Raw genomic sequence first — 19,059 nt, forward strand, 5'->3', positions numbered from 1 at the left:
AATTCCAGTTAAAAGCAAAGATGTGAAATGTTTTAGTCCCGAAATCTGTATTATAAAAGATACACCACTGAACTGTGAAGAGAAGAGTCTTTTACCACTACAACTAGATTCACACTATTTTAAGGTTTTAAATTTTTTAAATTTTTTATACACTTTACATTATTATTATTTTTCACACAGTTGTTTTTACCTTTTTATATATGTGGTACAACACAACAAGACAATACAGTAGACATGTCCGATATTTTTATATGCATATTTTTCTATCTTTGCTATGTATTTATTAATTCAGTGTGACTCCTGGCCGCTGGGTGGCAGGAATCAGTATTGTGTGAGCTGAATGTACTGTGCAGTGCAGCGCCTGAGTATGACTGTCTGTAGCTCTAGCTGCCGTGTGTGAGTTAGATGAGTTGTTTTCGCTGTGAGATTTATATAATAAACATGTAGGTTTTCTGCCTGAGAAGCCAAACTCTGTTTAGACCAGTAAGAGCTGAACGGTGTTTTCTACACGGTGAGTGTTTCAGTGTTTACTGACCTGCCCTTAGCTAGATGTAGTGTGTGGAGACTGCGTGGTGAGGAGTGATGTGATTCTGGCTAACTGACAGACTTATCTAACTTTAGCTACTCTTTATAGAGAGACAGACAGTTTTACTGTACTGTGTAACGTTAAGTGTGATTCTTTTTTCTCAGAGTGACGCTTTTGTCTGTATCGATTGTCCCTCATTTAACTACATACTCAGGAATACAGCAATTAACTACAGCTCTCTCACTGTTTGCTGACCTTGAACCTCTGTGGTGTTTCTTAAATCAATAGCTGCTTTTGAGAAGAGCTTAAACAGACCATGCTTTTTATGACAGTTGATTTAGCTAATCTGGCATCTGTGTGGTGCAGATGACTGTCCACTGTTTTCTAATATAGTTGTTTAATAATACTTATAATTTATTTATTATTGTATACTTTATAACTTATAATGTGCCAATAGGGGAATTATGGCCCATGCTGATTATTTGTCAAATTTAGAAAAATGTATCTTAGCTATCCATCTTCACCTGTATTTAAGTTACACTATTATAAAATATCAGTCTGCTTTTTTTATATATCTAGAATTGTTGAGGGATTTTAAACTGATAATAATATGATTTCAGTGTCATTGTGCATAGTAATTAGAGTATAATAAATAAAGTAACTTACTGCAGCATGAACATATGTAAGCCAGATGGACAAGAAATACAAGGAAGCAGAATTACTGAAAAAAATCGTTGTAGTATTGCAGACACGCCGCTGGATGAAATAGATAAAAAAATATGTAATGAGAAAGAAATAAGAAAAAAGCATTACAGGAAAAATGTTGTAGATGGTCAAAGGTGAAATATGAAAAGGTGAAAGGTGAAATATTCCAATTAAAATTAAAAGCTACAGGAATGTAAATTACATGAAGATCAACTTCAGAGTACATGTTCTACTGTTTTTTTTTTATCATCAGTGACATGTCCTTAGGAATGGTTATTAAAAACCTGTCAAATATCACGCTGCTGGTTATAAATAACAAGCTATTAAATATGTTTCATCAATTGTACGTCAACATAGTCCAGTCAGCATGTTGTCCATTCCTGAGGCCTTCTGAGGCTTCAGTCCTATCTTCTGGCTGGCGGCTTTGTGCCGGGTAGAGCAGGCGTGTGTAGGCTATCTGAGAAAAGGTTACCAGCACAATCACTCAGATAGCATCTCCCATCCAAGCTTCCATGGCAGTTGTCAACAACTTGGCCTTGAATCCTGTAACAACATAATACAAACTTGCCTACTCTAAAACATGATATTGAAACAACATAAAGATCCTAAAGGAATGATAGATTCTAAGAATATATAATCAGGTGTTCCTACACTGATTAGTAGTAATGATTACAATTAAAAGGATACAAACATCCAGAATTGGTGGTTAAAGACTTCCCAAATCGCTCCCATCACTACTAGTATTACAATATTATCACCACAGATTTTTGTTGATTAGTAGACCTACATTATACTAATCAAGATCAAGTGATTGAAGTTATGTCCATGTATCTAAAACCAGCTCTGCTGATTGTATTGCCAATACTGTTTTATATAACAGTATGTATTAATCCTCTGTCCTCTTCTTTCCACAACAGCAAAGTCCACAATGGAGGTGCTGATACATCTCTGTCACCACAAACTACACACCTTACTGCCCAGAGCCCTGAGCAGAGCATGCAGACGAAGCCACCACTGCACACCACAGCCTTCCCCATCGATACATACTCCCTCCAAACCAGTCATGCCTACCCCGCTGGTATCACGTCTCTTCCAGCCGTCAAACCTCCGCGAAGGCCAGGAAGCTGGAGATATGACATGCCGAAGCCAGAGGCTGATGCTGCAGGCAGGCCTCATTCACTTATCTAACCCAGGCTGCTTTTACTACCTCCCTGTGGCTCTGCGTTCCATGGAGAAGCTAGTAAGGCTTATTGATGAGGAGATGCAAGCCATTGGTGGGCAGAAAGTGGACATGCCTGCGCTGTGTGGGGCAGAACTGTGGAAGCGCAGCGGACGCTGGGAGCTCATGGGGAAGGAGATGTTCAGGCTTCAGGATCGACACAATGTCGACTACTGTCTCGGCCCAACTCACGAAGAGGCCGTTACAGAGCTGTTGGCTTCACAGAGCACACTGTCCTACAAACAGCTGCCGCTGCTTCTTTATCAGGTATTCAGGATGATTCCTCAGCCTATGTAATTGCTTGTTCTGCATTAATTTTATAATACAAACAATATTGATAGGATGTGCCTTTAATTGTATTTCTCATTAACAAACATTTGTACCTTTTGCCAGGTTACTGTGTAGTATCTGGTTGTACTTATCAGTACTGCAGTAGCTCATATCTATATTTATGTTTTGTGGAAAAGATTAACAAAGCCATTTTATTTATCCACACCATCTAAAAAATTATATATGTACATTCTTCTGAATTCACAAGCATTAACATAAGTTTATCTCTTGTTGCATTTTAATTATTATAACAATCCTGTGAGGATTACTGAGGTCATGTAATGATCTTGGCTGATCAGTTTTGGAGCACAAACCCCAAATTCCACCTTTAAAATACTGTATACAATTATTAAGATTTAAAATCCAGTGCAATGAGGGCTTTATACCTCACTTGCCATGTGGGGCCTAGTGCCCCAAGTCTCATTTGCCACTGCTACAAAATGTTCAGTTCTATTTAGGAATACAATACATTCTTGGACTAAGACTGAACAAAATAATACAATTTGGCCCAATACAAAATGTGTTTTTCTGCAGGTTTTCATTCATTTTGCCACTTTTTCCACATTACATAAATTAAAAAGTTTATAAACCTCCTCTCAAAGAAAAGAAATTACTAATTTTAGAAAATATTACTTAAAAACCATAAAAGATAAAAGCACATATTACCTAAAAAGTCATTGTCGAGTTTTTATTTTTTATTTATTTATTTATTTATTTTTTTACATTTTCAGTATTTTTGGTTGCAGTGTAAGAAATATGTCATCTTAGACTTCTGCACAGTACTGTATTTTATGTTCTTCAGTTTAATGTTGTCTGTACCTGATGTGTGACTTTAATTCTTGATTTTAGGTGACAAGGAAGTTTCGTGATGAGCAGAAGCCTAAGTTTGGATTGCTACGTGGTCGAGAATTCTACATGAAGGACATGTACTCATTTGACGTAAGCGAGGAGGCTGCTCTGCACACGTATCACTCCGTGTGTCATTCTTACAGGCGCATCTTGGACCGACTGTGTCTAAAGTGGGTACAGGTGCAGGCTGACACGGGCAACATTGGAGGAACGCTCTCCCATGAGTTTCATTTGCCGGCTGATATAGGAGAAGATCGTCTGCTTATGTGTGGGAATTGTGATTTCTCTGCTAATGTAGAAACCGTGGCACCTGGGCAAACTGACTGTCCCCAGTGCCATACAGGTACATTGACTGAGTCAAAAGGCATTGAAGTGGGACATACTTTCTACCTTGGCACAAAATATTCCAAAGTATTCAATGCCACATTTACTAATGCTCAGAACAAGCTTTCAGTGTCAGAAATGGGTTGTTTTGGCCTTGGTGTTACTCGAATCCTTGCTGCATCTATTGAGGTTCTTTCCTCTGAAGACTCCATTCGCTGGCCTGGGCTGATTGCTCCTTATCAAGTCTGCGTCCTTCCCCCCAAAAAGGGCAGCAAGACCAATGAAGCTACTCACATGGCAGAGAAACTTGTTGAAAGCTTAGAAAATAATTTACCAAATCTAAAAGGAGAGGTGGTCCTGGATGATAGGACCCAGCTGACCATTGGGAAGCGGCTAAAGGACACTAACAGGCTAGGCTACCCCTACGTAGTGGTGGTAGGGCAGAAGGCCATGGAGGAGCATCCTGTGTTTGAGGTACTGTGTCAGAAAAGTGGGGAGACGATGTTCCTCAGCACAGATGGCCTTCTGGACCTCTTGGGTGGAGTAGAGACAATATAATTTAATGATACTTAAGTAAGTAATATTTCTAAAAACAGTTTGTGCACATATTGAAAATACGTCTCATACATATTAAGATAATGCTATGTGCTTATAACTGATTTTTAAAAAATAAAATAAATATGCTTTGTTTACATATTTGTTTACTGTGTTCTGTTTCATTTTAGGAAACAAGTTTTGAGATGTAATACATGGAATATTTTTTTTTCTTTTGATTTCATTATATAATGCAATATATCTCGGTGTATACTGATAAAAATGGACTGATGAATATTAAATAAATCTTTTTACACTGACTTCCAATAAAAGGATCATCCATCCATAATGTTTTGACACATTGTTGACACAAGTAGCATGTTTATTATAATTTGTAAAGTTTATATAACAGCAGAGTCTATTGATACTCTGTTCTAAATATATTTTCTATATTTTGTTAAATCAGCATTACTTTGTTCATTATCTAATGCACTGAAACAATGTTGATCTCTAACAATGGAATTATTTATTTGTGCACATCAATTTTAGGTTAATTTAACTTTGATTTAATGTTATGTTGATCCAGTTTTTTATGTCATTTGGAGAGCCATGTGCGCTGCTGGTGTTATCCACTGTGTTTGTCAAGTCTAAATTCAGTGCAGTGTTTTTCAGAAAATTTACAGCACTTCATGCTTCCCTCTGCTGACAACTTTTGTGGAGATCGGATTTCATTTTCCAGCAGGACTTGACACACTGCCCACACTGCCAAAAGTATATAATATACTTATTATATTAGATCATTTTATGAGACACTGATTTTTGTTTTTTTATTGGCTGTAAGCCATAATCATCAACAATGAAAGAAATATATGCTTAAAATAGATCACTCTATAGATCAATCTATATAATATGAGTTTCACATTGAACTGAATTACTAAAATAATGTAAATTCAATGGTATTCTATTTTTTTTTTTTAGATGCACTAAGTAGTCCATGCACTGTAGAGTCCATGTAAACTTGGGACCGTGGGAACTCTGGTTCTTTGGTCCAGACCGTGGTTCACGGCACCTTACTCAACTGCTTCTACTTTGGTTCGAATCAACCTGAATATCTAAAATTTAGGACCAAACAAGGTGTGAACGCGCCCTAAATGACTGTATTTCACTCCTCTCGGTGGCGCTGCGGACTCGGAGAGAAAAGTAAAAGTAAAGAAAAGCAGTGGGTGCACTACACTTTCTGTTTCACTTCAGCTGTCTCTCTCCGCGCGCCACAGCAGGATGGACCGCGCGGTCGCGCTGGCCGCCTTGTCCGCTCTCACGGGCACCACCGTCAAACCGCGCGCGCAGGCCGGCGGTCCCGGGCTGGACCTGTCCGAGCTTACCGTCCAGAACTTCGTCTCGAGCGCGCTACTTCCGCTCATCCTCAGCAGAGACGAGCCGGGGGGCGCGGAGCCGGAGGCCCGGACGGAGCTCTTCGTGGACATTGACGCGTTCCTCGCGCCGTCCTTCAACTACGACTTCCGGGGCTTTAACGACACCACCGAGTGCACGCGCGGCGGAGAGCGGTACACGCGCCCATGCGGCTGGTACCGGTTCGCGCTGAAGGTTCTGGATAAGTACCCGGATGGAAACACCTGGCTGGGCACGGGCGGCTGGAGGAGCCAGTCGGCGGAGGGGGAGTGGCCCGTGTCCTATCACGCGACCGGTAGACCGTTCCAGGGCGTCGACGTCGACGAGTTCGGGATTTACTCGACTCCGAACATCCGGTCAGCTGAGCAGGACCCGCAGATGTTCAAAGAGTTCGAGTGGAGCGGGAAACAGTACCGAGTGATGATGCAGAACCGGATCAACCGTGATCTGCGGGTCTCAATCAATGAAGATCTGTGGCTCATCAAAGTGCCGCTCGACCTTTATGCGCTGGATGAGCCGCAGAGGAGAGAGAAGCTGAGGAAGCTCGTGGATGAATCCATCCGCCCCTACGGAGTGCTCATCAAAGAGATCCCTGATCAGTAATGTCTGTCTCTTTCTCATCATCATCATCACCAAGCTCATCTTTTTCATAACCGAACTCTGACATCATCATGACAGCAGCTTTGTTGTGTCTGTGATCTGATGGATGAAGAGTAAACACATTATGACTAGAGTAAATCTGGAAACTAGGGATTCTTAATCAAAACTGTATCTTCCAGAGGGTCACGTACCAAATGTCCACTGGGTTTCCACAAAGTACAAAATAAAGCTAAAAAATTAAGTATTTTCCTCAAAAAAAGTATTGGGACACCTGTACATTTTATTTACTGTTTCTTTCAACATCAAGAGGTTATCTTGCTTTCTACTTGATTTTAAAGCGTCACTGGGATGATGTGATTGCATTTAGCAACAAGAGTGAGTGTGCTCTTATTGAGGTCAAGATGTTAGATTTTCACCACTGTACCCAACCCCAACTCCCCAAACTCTTCCAGAATTTAGTATAATTGTTCCAGATTTTCCCCAGCTCGACAATGCATTAAATATGTGTGGTTGTATAAAACACTGCAGTTTAGAAGGACAAATTCAAATTACACATTGTTTCTGTTACCTTTAGGCTTTAAACTATGAAACAAAATGTCAACTGGAGGTTCTGTTTTAAATGAGATGTGATGCTGCTACTATTTGATAGTATGATATAGGGCGGTTGATTTTTGTGGTTCTTACCTCTCCTTTCTGTGGGCAGTTTGTGTCAGGTATGTTAGGTAACACAAAAGCCATCACAAATTAAGCACACTGGCTTTGTGCTTCTCACAGGTATAATGCATGGATTCTTTCAGTCCTCTTTTCCAGAAACAAATGGTCTTTGTACGGAGCAATAAGAATATTAGCCTACTGCTGTCATAGACAATGTGCAATAAAATCATTTAAGTTTTTGTTAAGTGTGGAAATGAATATTGTATTAATGGAGGTGGAGGAGGGTGGGATACTGCTGCTGCTGTAAATAAGAGCTACATTTTTATTTTTAGTCTTTTTGACGTTTCTAATGCTTTTATGTAATATGACTTTGGACCTTAATAAAATGATAATGATTTAATATGATTCACTCTTTGTGTGTGTGGTATTTGTGCTTAAGACTTTTAAGGTTACAGGCTGGCCAAATTAGTTTTTATTCAGATCAGCTCACATTATAGAAGTTATTAAAGAGGTTTAAAAATTTATTAATAAGAGATAAACCAAGTCGGAACACACTCTCCATCAGAGGGTGCTACTGAGGACTACTGGGGGATGTTTTACTGAGAGTTCTAATACGAGAACTACCCTCAGGAAAGGGAAAACAATGATCTGATCATCTGAAGTAAAACACTAGTACCTGAACAGTTCTCATTCTCTCTGTATTTAGAGAGACATTTGGGCCTTTATCAAGCACCTCAGTGTAAAAATACTTGTCTAAGATCTGCTCTCCAGCTATCTAATTGGATTGAACACCAGATCAACTTTCTTACTCCAATAATCTCGCTGTTGTTTTTTTATTTTAAAGTAGTTACACTAGAGTCTGTTGATTGGAAAAATAATTGTGGTAATGCACAACAGTAGGGCAGGGCCCTGCTAACTTTTAGAATTTAAATCTGAAGAAATACTGACACTTTAGAGTGATTTTATTACAGTATAATTGTCATTAATGGAGATAAATTTAATAGCCATTAGCTAATCATTTAAACATATTTGTTTCTGTTGAAAACCTCCAACCTCCATGAAACCTTAAATATGTCAATTCTGCCATACAAATAGCAGAAACTCCACACATAAAAGTAATTAAATTATTAAGTATGATAATATTATGTATAGATTATTAGACCCTATTTATTCGTTTAGGATAAGATAAATATCTTAAATGAGGACTCATTAGTACTTTCATTTTTAATTTTGTGTATTTCTATATAAAAGTGCAGAATAAAAACAAAATAAATCACAAAACAACCATGTTTATTGTTTTTGGTTTGCAGTAAATAACAATTTTGTTCACTTTATTTGTATTTCCTAGTCTACCCCAACATGTATACAGGCACCCAGTTGTTAAATAAAAGAGTAAATATTAATACAATATTACCCTAATTAAACCCAGAAATGCTTTATAATCAAGTGATTGCATATAATGTAAGTGTTGGGTCTTAAGTAAAACATTGAAAGTAATTTCCATTATATTTCACTGTGTTCAGGCAAAATATAAAACACAAATGACAAAAACAAATCAATCAATGATTCTGTGTTATGCTTTAAAAATAGTGAAGGTACATATATGACTCACTTTATGATTATAATCAATCATTGATTCTGTGTTTTAAAAAGAGTGAAGGTACATAAAGTGAGATTATAAAGAGAGAAACATCAGTAGGAGTTGTGATTTACATCTCTTTAATCAGGATGCCATAAGGACGGATGGACTCCTCCACTATCTTCCTCTCCATCTCTGCTGAGGTTCCCTCAAGAACTTGAATGAGCCAGTAATCTTTTTTCACAGTGATTTTCCTCTTCTCAGGGTTGATCCTGTTTTGCATGATGACCTTGTAAGTCTTTCCGTTCTTGGATGTGAATGTCTTTGTGTAACCATCTGCAACACCGATGTTAGGGGTGGAGTAGATGCCACGTCCATAAGCCTCACGGTGTCCAACTTTGTAACAAGATCCTGTGATTCCTTTGGCTCCCTCAATGCTGGTTCCATGGAAGGACACTGGCCACTCACCGGGAGAAGACTGGCTCCTCCATCCTCCAGACCCCAGCCAGGTGTTTCCATCAGGGTACTTGTTCTGCACCTTCAGAGCAAATCGGTACCACCCCCAGGGTCGAGTGTATGGTTCCCCCCCACGGGAACACTCGGAAGTGTCTGATCTGTTTCTGAAATCATAATCCAACTTTGGGTCGAAAAATTTCTCCATGTCCACAAACAGCTCCTTCCGCAAAGCTGAGGCTTCAGTTTCTGCCTCTTCAGCTTCAGAAGAGTTTAGGGACAATGCCTTCATCAGTGAAGACAGTAGTGATACAACTGGATTTGCAATATATCCCAGTGTCGTACTGCCCACACCATAAACTGTCGGGAGAAAATTATCAATGGTAAGAAAATCAGCTGTAGTGCCTCCTTTCAGGTTACTGAGAGGCTTCACTGTGGCCCCAGTGAGAGCAGAGAGAGCCTCCAGCACAACTTGAACATCCATCCCAGACATGATTGACTCAGACTGAAAGTCAGAATAGGAAACACATGTTTTTGTTCAATCAGAAGTATATTGTAACCACACCCACATTCTTTACTGGCTTTTTTACTTCCTTGTCTGTGCCAATATTTCTTCTTTACTGCACTTTAAAATAGTCTTCTTAAACTGAAACCAAAAGTGTAACCAAAAATAACACTATCAAATTACAGTGAGGGTATGTGCACCTACAGCTGTTCGGATTCAGGAGAGTGAAAGAGAAATTGGACCATCAAGTATTCTGTGTTAAACTTTATACAGTGACGGCACATATATGACTCACTTTATGATTATAATCAATCAGTGATTCTGTATTAAACACAGTGAAGGTACATACGTATAAGTCTCACTTCATGGTTATAAATTAGGAAACCTCTGTAGGATTTGTGATCTACACCTCTTTAATCAGGATGCCATAAGGATGAATGGACTCCTCCAAAAGCTTCTTCTCCATCTCTACTTAGGTTCCCTCAGGAACTTGAATGAGCCAGTAGTCTTTTACAGTGATTTTCCTCTTCTCAGGGTTGATCCTGTTTTGCATGATGACTTGTAAGTCTTTCCATTCTTGGATGTGAATGTCTTTGTGTATTCATCTGCAACACCGATGTTAGGGGTGGAGTAGATGCCACTTCCATAAGACTTGCCGGGTCCAACTTTGTAACAAGATCCTGTGATGCCTCTGGCTCCCTCAATGCTGGTTCCATGAAAGGACACTGGCCACTCACCGGGAGAAGACTGGCTCCTCCATCCTCCAGACCCCAGCCAGGTGTTTCCATCAGGGTACTTGTTGTGCACCTTTAGAGTGAATCGGTACCACCCCCAGGGTCGAGTGTATGGATCTCCTGCGCAGGAACACTTAGAGGAATCTGAGCCTTTTCTGAAATCTTAATCCCACCATGGGTTAAAGAATTTCTCCATGTCTACAAACAGCTCCTTGAACAAGGCTGAGGCTTCAGTCTCTGGCTCTTTAGCTTCTGGTTCTTTTAGGGACAACGCCTTCATCAGTGAAGACAGTAGTGATACAACTGGATTTGCAATATATCCCAGTGCTGTACTGCCCACACCATAAACTATTGGGAGAAAATGATGAATGGTAAGACAATCAGCTGAAGTGCCTCCTTTCAGTTTCCTGAGAAGCTTCATTGTGGCTAAAGTAAGAGCAGAGAGAGCCTCTAGCACAACTTGAACGACTATCCCATTGTTCAAAATAAAAGCTGCTCTCTCCGTGTAGCTAGATGGCGCTCTCTCTCTCCCCACATCACTTCTATGGTGATGTCCGCAGCACAGGGCGTCTGTGAGCTGATGAACCGGAGTCGCTGCTCTTTCCTCCAAATGCGCTGGCTGCTCGGCCATGCTGCATCAACAGCAGCTCGAAAAAAAGCGGTGGCTGACTTCACATGTATCGGAGGAAGTATGTGTTAGTCTTCGCCCTCCTGGTGTGTTGGGGCATCACTAGTGATAAGGGGAGTCCTAATGAGTGGGTTGGGCAATTGGCTGTGTAAATTGGGGAGAAAATAGGAAAAATTAGAAAAAAAAACTATATAGGAACACATGCAGAAAAAAGTGTTTAACAGACCAAAATATAGTTTTACTTTTGATTCTTCCAAGTAGCCACATTTTGCCTTGAAGACAGATTTGCACATTTTTTATTTTATCAAATTTTTTCTATTTTAATCTCAGTGTTTTCATGAGGTAGAGTCACTTGAAATCGTTTTCTCAGCATATTGAAGGAGTTATGGTTGCTGCTTTTCCTTCATGCTGTGAAGCTCCAGCTTATCCCAAATCACCATCTCAGTTGGGTTTACGTCAGGAGATTGTGGAGGAAACACATTTTATATGGTTACTACATAAATCCATATGTGTCCCTTAATTGTTTTCATGTCTTTATTCATGTCTTTATTAATCTACAATGAAGACAATAAATGTAAAAAAAAATAAAATAAATAAAAATATTGAATGAGAAAGTGAAACTTTTGACTTTACTGTACTATATATCTGAGTATTTGTAAGCACTCCCAGATTCTTAACTGGTGGATGCATAAAAGTCTTTTACTTTCAACTTTGATCTTTGAACTTTGATATGTCGAGGACCAATAAAAAACTTACAGTACTTTGCAGCAGAAAATATCAGAAATATCAGAAATATCTGTTTTTTCAAATTACGTAGTAAAATAAAAACTGACAAAAATGAAGATATTTGTTTTTCATTGGACAGAACACAGTAAACACAGTAAAACATATTCTTCACTGCACTTTAGAACAGCCTTATTAAACTGAAACTAAAAGTCTAACATTACAGTGTGTGTGTGCTGTTTCAATATAGACTGGTTACAAGGTCAGATCAGATTTATAGTTATATTACCTCTTACCTTATATCTGCCATCCAACGTATGTGTCTGAATACCATCTAAATACTAATTAACTCAATGTTGCAAGTCCAGCATTAACTGTGGGGGAAAGTTCACTAGAAGTCTTTTTTTATTTAGTTTAATCTTAAATTATTTTATCTTATTATACCGGTATGTAGGTCACTTAATGGTATCCTGCGGTTGCTGACTGACATTTGAATACATTGATGGTCAATCTACAGACCTGAACTATACTGAACCACCATTCTCAGTTGGGTTTACGTCAGGAGATTGTGAAGGAAACTTATTTTATTTGCTTACTACATAATTCCATATGTGTCCCTTAATAGATACCATGTGTTTAAAATTAATCTACAATGTAGAAAATAAATTTAATATAAAAAAAGAAAAACATTAAATATGAAGGTGAAACTTTTGATTGTACTACACTGCTCAAAAAAAATAAAATCAATAAGAATATCAAATGACAGGCTGACCCAACTTCAGTGGAAATTCCTTAAGACAAGTTAAAATGGATTAGTCTGTGGTGCAAAGTGGCATTGGTGGATGAAATGAGACATGATGTTCCAGAGGTGCTGTATTGGATTCAGGTCTGGGGAACGGGCAGGTCAGTCCATAGCATCAATACCTTCATCATGCAGAAACTGCTGACACACTTCACCCACATGAGGCCTAACATTGTCCTGCATCAGAAGTAGGGCTGGGCGATATGGAAAAAAATCTTATCACGATATAGTTTTTCATATCAGCCGATATCGATATGTATCACGATATAAATCAACTCACTTTCTGTTACAATTAAAGATTTATTTTTACTCATAAGTGACAAAATAAGGGAGTTATGGCCAAGCTCACTAGCAGGCTCAGAGCCTTGCCAGGTGGATAAACTGCATAAAGCAAAATACAATAGTATGTCACAGTGTTCTTTTTGACAGGTGATTTTGATACAGTTTAGTCTTAGTCTTTTGACTAAAATGTATATTAGTTTTAGTTACATTTTAGTCTATCGGATATTATTAGTTTTAGTCACATTTTAGTCTAGTTTTAGTCTAATAAATTTTGTCATATGCAAAGTATGTATTAGATATGTTTTACTGTTTTTCTATTTTATATTTGTTGTTATTTTGAGATTATTTACTGCTAATGTTTATTAAAATAATAGCCTTTAAGTTTTGTTGCATTTAAATTATGCTAACTTTTAAATATTTTAAAGCAAGTGACCTGTAATGGAGGTGGGACGAATAAAGTCAAGTTTCTGAAATGATCCACTTCTACTGCAGTACAGATTTATACTAACATTACTGGCTTTCAGTAGACAAGACTTACATTACTAAACAAGTCTATTTAAAACCCATCTAGTTCAGTTACAGCAATGTTTAGCTCCGTTTAAATACAGGTACACAGATTATATAATCTTCTGTATTTAGTAAAATATCCAGCACAACAGACTCTCTGTCTGTTAAAAACTAAAAACACAAGGTAATCACTGTATAAACAGTGTATAAGACAGAGGAGAATTCTGCCCTCAGGGTTTTCTAACAGAAACAGTGAGGGTTATTAGGAAAAAAACAGAAAGTGTTTATTTTCTGTATGTTTATATGCTAACCCCTCACTCTTGCTGAAGTTCGTGCTGAAACTCTGAGCTGTGAGGCAGTTCAGCGCGCTGCCTGATCGCGTGCTGCGCCTGTTCGAAGCGCTACTTAAACGGGAAATAGAAAATAAAGTTTATCGAATCCTATCGTCCAGCATATCATATTTATCACGATATATATTTTCCTCGATAACTATTGTTATCGTTTTATCGCCCAGCACTAATCAGAAGGAACCCAGGGCCCACTGCACCAGCATAAGGTCTCACAATGGGTCTGAGGATCTCACCCTGGTACCTAATGGCAGTCTGTGCGGCCCTCCAAAGAAATGCCTCCCCACACCATTACTGACCCACTACCAAACCGGTCATGCTAGAGGATGTTGCAGCAGCAGACCATTCTCCACGGCGTCTCCAGACTCTGTCACGTCTGTCACATGTTCTCAGTGTGAACCTGTCACATGTTCCCAAGACCTGCACGGTGTTGGGTTGAAAGCACAAGCCCCACTTGTGGATGTTGGGCCCTCATACCACCCTCATGAAGTCTGTTTCTGACAGTTTCAGCAGAAACATGGATATTAGTGGCCTGCTGGAGGTCATTTTGCAGGGCTCTGGCAGTGCTCCTCCTGTTCCTCCTTGCACAAAGGAGGTGGTAGCATTCCTGCTGCAGGATTGTTGCCCTCCTATGGCCCCCTCCATGTCTCCTGGTGTACTGCCCTGTCTCCTGATATCTGCTCCATGCTCTGGACACTGTGCTGACAGACACAGTAAATTTTCTTGCCACAGCTCGCATTGATGTGCCATCCTGGATGAGCTGCACTACCTGAGCAACTTTTGTGGGTTGTAGAGTCCGTCTCATGATACCTCTATGGTGAGAGAACTGCAAGATGCACAAGTGACCAAAACATCAGCCAGAAAGTATTAGAACAGAGAAAAGGTCTGTGGTCACCACCTGCAGAACCACCCCTTTATAGGGATTGTCTTGCTGATGTCTACCTGTTGTCTGTTCCATTTGCACAACAGCAGGTGAAATTGAGGTTGATTTCATAGAAGTGTGGTTGACTTGGTGGAGTTACATTGTGATGTTTATGTGTTCCCTTTATTTTTTGAGCAGTGTATATATCTGAATATTTGTTAGCACACCCATATTCTTAACTGGTGATTGCATAAAAGTATTTCACTTTCAACTGTGCTTCATGTCGAGGACCCATGAAAAAGCTTATGGTACAGTACAGTTCCTCCAAAACAACAGCTTTGCAGGAGAAATATAAAATCCCCTTTCAATGGGAGGTAATGTAAAATGAATTTATTTCAGGTAATTATGTATATTTTCTGTCGATTTCTTAATTAAGATTTTTTTTAGAAAAAGTGTAACGGACAGTTTCTGTGTTCAAATTACATAGTAAAACAAAAAATGACAAAAATGTAGATATTTGTTTTTCATTGGACAGCTACAACACACAATATAATATATTTTCTTCACTGCACTTTAGAACAGCCTTATTAAACTGAAACTAAAAGTCTGACATTACAGTGTGTGTGTGCTGTTTCAAGATAGACTGATTACAGGGTCAGATCAGATTTATAGATATATTACCTCTTATCTGCCATCCCACTTATCTGTCTGAATACCATCCAAATGGTGATTAACTAAATGTTGTCCAGCACTAACTGTGGGGGAAAGTCCACTATTTTATTTCCCTTTGATTTTCCCTTTATTTAATCTAGCTATGTTAGAGCAGCCCGGTGTGTTCTGCTAAGCTGGGAATGTTGTGATGAATGTGTTTTCTAAATGACTGAGGTGTGTTAATGTAAATTATTTTGTTATATGAGAAGTATGTTTGCATTTTATTGTATTTTCCATATCTGTAGTTTAGAATAAGTGGGTTGCTAAAAGTAGCCTGTGCAGGCTTTTTATCATCTTTAGTGAAACACTGTCCCTAACACTTCACCCCAACTGCTATTTGCCATTCTGTTTGTAGGACACTTGATGTCATTGTGTGGTTGCTGACATACATTTGAATAAGTTAACGGTAAATCTCCAGACCTGAACCACACTGAAAATTAGGAAGATAGTCATAAATCATTAAACAAAGCTGAACTGATTTTTTTAAAGACAGAAGTGGCATCCGGTCACTCAAAACATTGTGAAAGGCTTGTAGAGAGCATGCTAAAATACATGGAAAATCAGGTTTTTCTACAAACTATTGATTTCTGAACTTAAACATTGGTATTGTTTTTAAATTAGTATGAACTTGTTTCCTTTGCATTATTTGAGGTATGATAGCTCTGCATCTTTTTTGTTATTTTGACCATTTCTCCTTTTTGTGAAACTACAGGCTCTAAATGACAATATTTTTATTTGGAATTTGGGAGAAATGTTTTCAGTAGTTTATACTATAAAACAACAATGTCTATTTTACTCATAAACACTCATACCTATTAATAGTAAAATCAGAGGGTCAGGTGCTAGGAGTCTATTGGAGAAGATGTTAGCTTTAGAGCTAATCATTAAGTGCAAGAGCATGGGATGTGTAGTGGGTAAACCTCACAGCACACCCGTTTTACTGGAACCTCAGAACCGAGAACCCAGTTATCTGGATTAGGATTTTCTGATGTTGGTTTATCCTCTATAAAATGGTAAAAGCAGATGTACGGGCGTTTGGTTTAATGTGATCATTGATGATTTATTTTCTAACACAAAATAAGCAAACATGGCCGCCCTCTTGTCATCAGACAGAATAAGGTGAAAAATAAACCAAAGCACACGCCCTAATTCAAGCTTTTTTAATCAGTACTGAGCAGCTGCAGGAATGTAAAATATCTCACTCCGACAGTTTCCTTACATGTGGGCTCAAGATTTTTGGGGGGGATTTCTTAAATTAATTATTTTGAAATAATTGTACCTGGATAATTATCTCTAGATAATTAATGTGAAGGAAACAAATCAGGTAATTACCCACTCTGGCCTGTAACGTTGAATCAGTACGATTTTCATTATTTTCTCAAACCCACTTTTTGTTTTGGGGTGCTGGAAGTTGATTACTTCATTTTTAATCTAAATACAGATAAATTCTGGACAACTTCGTGGATAAGTTCAGCTATATTTATGTAATTAAAAGTTCAGAGTGGCACAAACACGCTCACATGCTTCTTCCTTGATCTGTGTTGTCCAGAAAACGTAGCTCCTCTTACATAAGATTAAATTCATCGAATTAATCAGTGCAGTGCCTCTGCACCGGGTTAGAATGGCACATTTGTCTGCTAGCCAGCGCTTTGCCTTTGGGACTGAGTTTTAATTAGATAATGGTGAATGACGTGTTGATGCCATCTAATGGCCAGAGCGGGTAGTGCGGCTGGCAAATAAAAACAAGATTTTTTTAAAAATCTAATTAATTATCTTGTGATTTTTATCTCGAGATAAATTATTGTGTCAGTGTGGATGAAGGGTCATTGTAACGTTTAGTTTAATTTTCTGACCGTTTCAAGCTAAATTCGAAAATAGAAAATTGGGTATGAAACTTTATTATTTTTTCCCATTCAGTATAGTGAATAAGAAATGTGTTTTTAATAAGAAAAATTAAAAGTTTTCAGATTTGTCCATTTTTGTATCTTGTAACACAAATCTGATGGTATAAAAATGTGAGGGGCAGAGATGAAAAAAAAATAAATAAAAATGGATTAAAACTTATTTTTTGTACACTGCACTACATTAAAAAATATATATTTTTAAATATTGAGTTTTTACACCAACATTTCCTATTTTTGCATTTAGCCTAAAACAGTCAGAAAATGTAATTAATAATCGTTACACTGACCATAAAGGATCAATAAAAATGATTAACTGGTTTTAAAATATTTAAAACCAATTATATTTCAAATATGTATTTTCCTGATAATTAATAAAATAAGAGATTTCGCAGTGATTATGCATACAAACATTCGTATGATTGTATTTGCGAATCAAGTGACCTTGTGCAGTCATTTTATGACCAGGATTTTTTTTCCACCCATGTAAAATGCCTTGTATTTTTTTTTCCATCATATATATTTTTCGGGAGGTCCGTTTCTGAACGTGTTAGTGATCTGTGTTTAGATGAAGGAGTATCTGAAGCACAGAAGTAAAAAAAAATCTCGTCACGAACAGGATTCGAACCTGTGCGGGGAAACCCCATTGGATTTCGAGTCCAACGCCTTAACCTCTCGGCCACCGTGACTGCGGCCAGAATTGCGGCTCCCACCATCTAATACTCACATACTCTCACACACCCACACAGACAGACGAGCGTGTAACACAGCTGTACTCTCTTTACAAAACCGCGTATTTATTAAAACACGATTTATTTTACGACGGATTTTTACAATTCTCGTGTTTTATCTGCATCGAGTAACGTTACATAAACATTTAGCGAGCGATTCCCGGTACATTTAGACCCTCTGTGGAGAATAAACTAATAAATCCTTTCTTTTTTCAAACCGATGTTACTACAACACACAACAGTATTTGTATTACTACAATAATTATTTTTTTTAGTCTCACTAGCAGAAATGGGTACCCAAGGTCCAGGAAGTAAAACTCCATACCAGGGTTTTTTTACCAACTGCCTGGGCGGCTGTGCTGCTGCTTAGCTATACGCAGAGCGTCCATGCAGTTGGTACAAAACCCTGGGGTGGATTTTTACTTTCTGGACCACCTCAACACACTAGCGCTGTTGTCTTTGCTCTCCATGTTGTTAGGTTGCTGGTCTGCTGAACACCAGGCGGCGCTAAAGTGCAGATATTTTGAATCTGTGCCCGGTTGCATAAAACACCTACAAGTCAACTGTTTTACTAAGACTGCCCTAAATAAGACTTTAAAAATACGTGTGTTGCAGACAAAATGCATTAAGCGTTTTTCTTAGTTTTGCACCAGGAGTGGCATGAAGTTATCCAAAAGCAATGTGTAAGACTGGTGGAGGAGGACATGCCAAGATGCATGAAAACTGTGATTTAAAATAAGGGTTATTACACCAAATATTTTTATTTCAGAACTATAAAAATAAATATGAACTTGTTTTCTTTGCATTATTTAAGGTCTGAAAGCTCTGCTTCTTTTGTGTTATTTCAGCAATTTCAAATTTTCTGCAAATAAACGACAATATTTTTAATTGAAATTTGGGAGAAATGTTGTTCGTAGTTTATAAAATAAAACAACAATGTTCATTTTACTTAGACATATACCTATGAATAGCAAAATCAGAGAAACTCATTAAAAAACGGAACTGGTTTCTATATATTTTTTTCCCAGATATATAGCGCCAAATCTAGTGACAAAATCGTTTTCGCTGTCATGGTTACAGTGAAACTTAACTGCAGTAAAACTCAGTAATTGCAGAAGAACCCTTACTGTTTCACCTTAGTTA

General features: G+C 38.2%; 2 protein-coding genes and 1 non-coding gene across 3 annotated transcripts in view; 1 reads left to right on the forward strand and 2 right to left on the reverse strand.

Moving 5' to 3' along the window:
• Nucleotides 1-19,059, reverse strand: part of LOC111195860 (G2/M phase-specific E3 ubiquitin-protein ligase-like) — a 675,934-nt gene that overhangs the window by 444,958 nt on the left and 211,917 nt on the right. The window lies entirely within an intron of this gene.
• On the forward strand, nt 330-4,637 carry pars2 (prolyl-tRNA synthetase 2, mitochondrial). Its single transcript, XM_007248239.4, has 3 exons — nt 330-511; nt 2,149-2,717; nt 3,630-4,637. Exons 2-3 carry the CDS (start codon nt 2,160-2,162, stop codon nt 4,509-4,511), a joined length of 1,440 nt encoding a protein of 479 aa, XP_007248301.3. The 5' UTR covers nt 330-511; nt 2,149-2,159; the 3' UTR covers nt 4,512-4,637.
• On the reverse strand, nt 17,793-17,874 carry trnas-cga (transfer RNA serine (anticodon CGA)). The gene has a single exon. It is a non-coding gene; the product is annotated as a tRNA-Ser (tRNA).

Source organism: Astyanax mexicanus, chromosome 5, assembly GCF_023375975.1.
Source record: "Astyanax mexicanus isolate ESR-SI-001 chromosome 5, AstMex3_surface, whole genome shotgun sequence".
Lineage (NCBI taxonomy): Eukaryota > Metazoa > Chordata > Actinopteri > Characiformes > Acestrorhamphidae > Astyanax > Astyanax mexicanus.

Excerpts from the sequence above, each read along its gene's own strand:
- pars2 (XM_007248239.4), top strand. The coding sequence starts at position 2,160 with ATGGAGGTGCTGATACATCTCTGTCACCACAAACTACACACCTTACTG. Across the intron at positions 2,718-3,629 it reads TGCCGCTGCTTCTTTATCAG|GTGACAAGGAAGTTTCGTGA; the intron begins GTATTCAGGATG and ends TCTTGATTTTAG.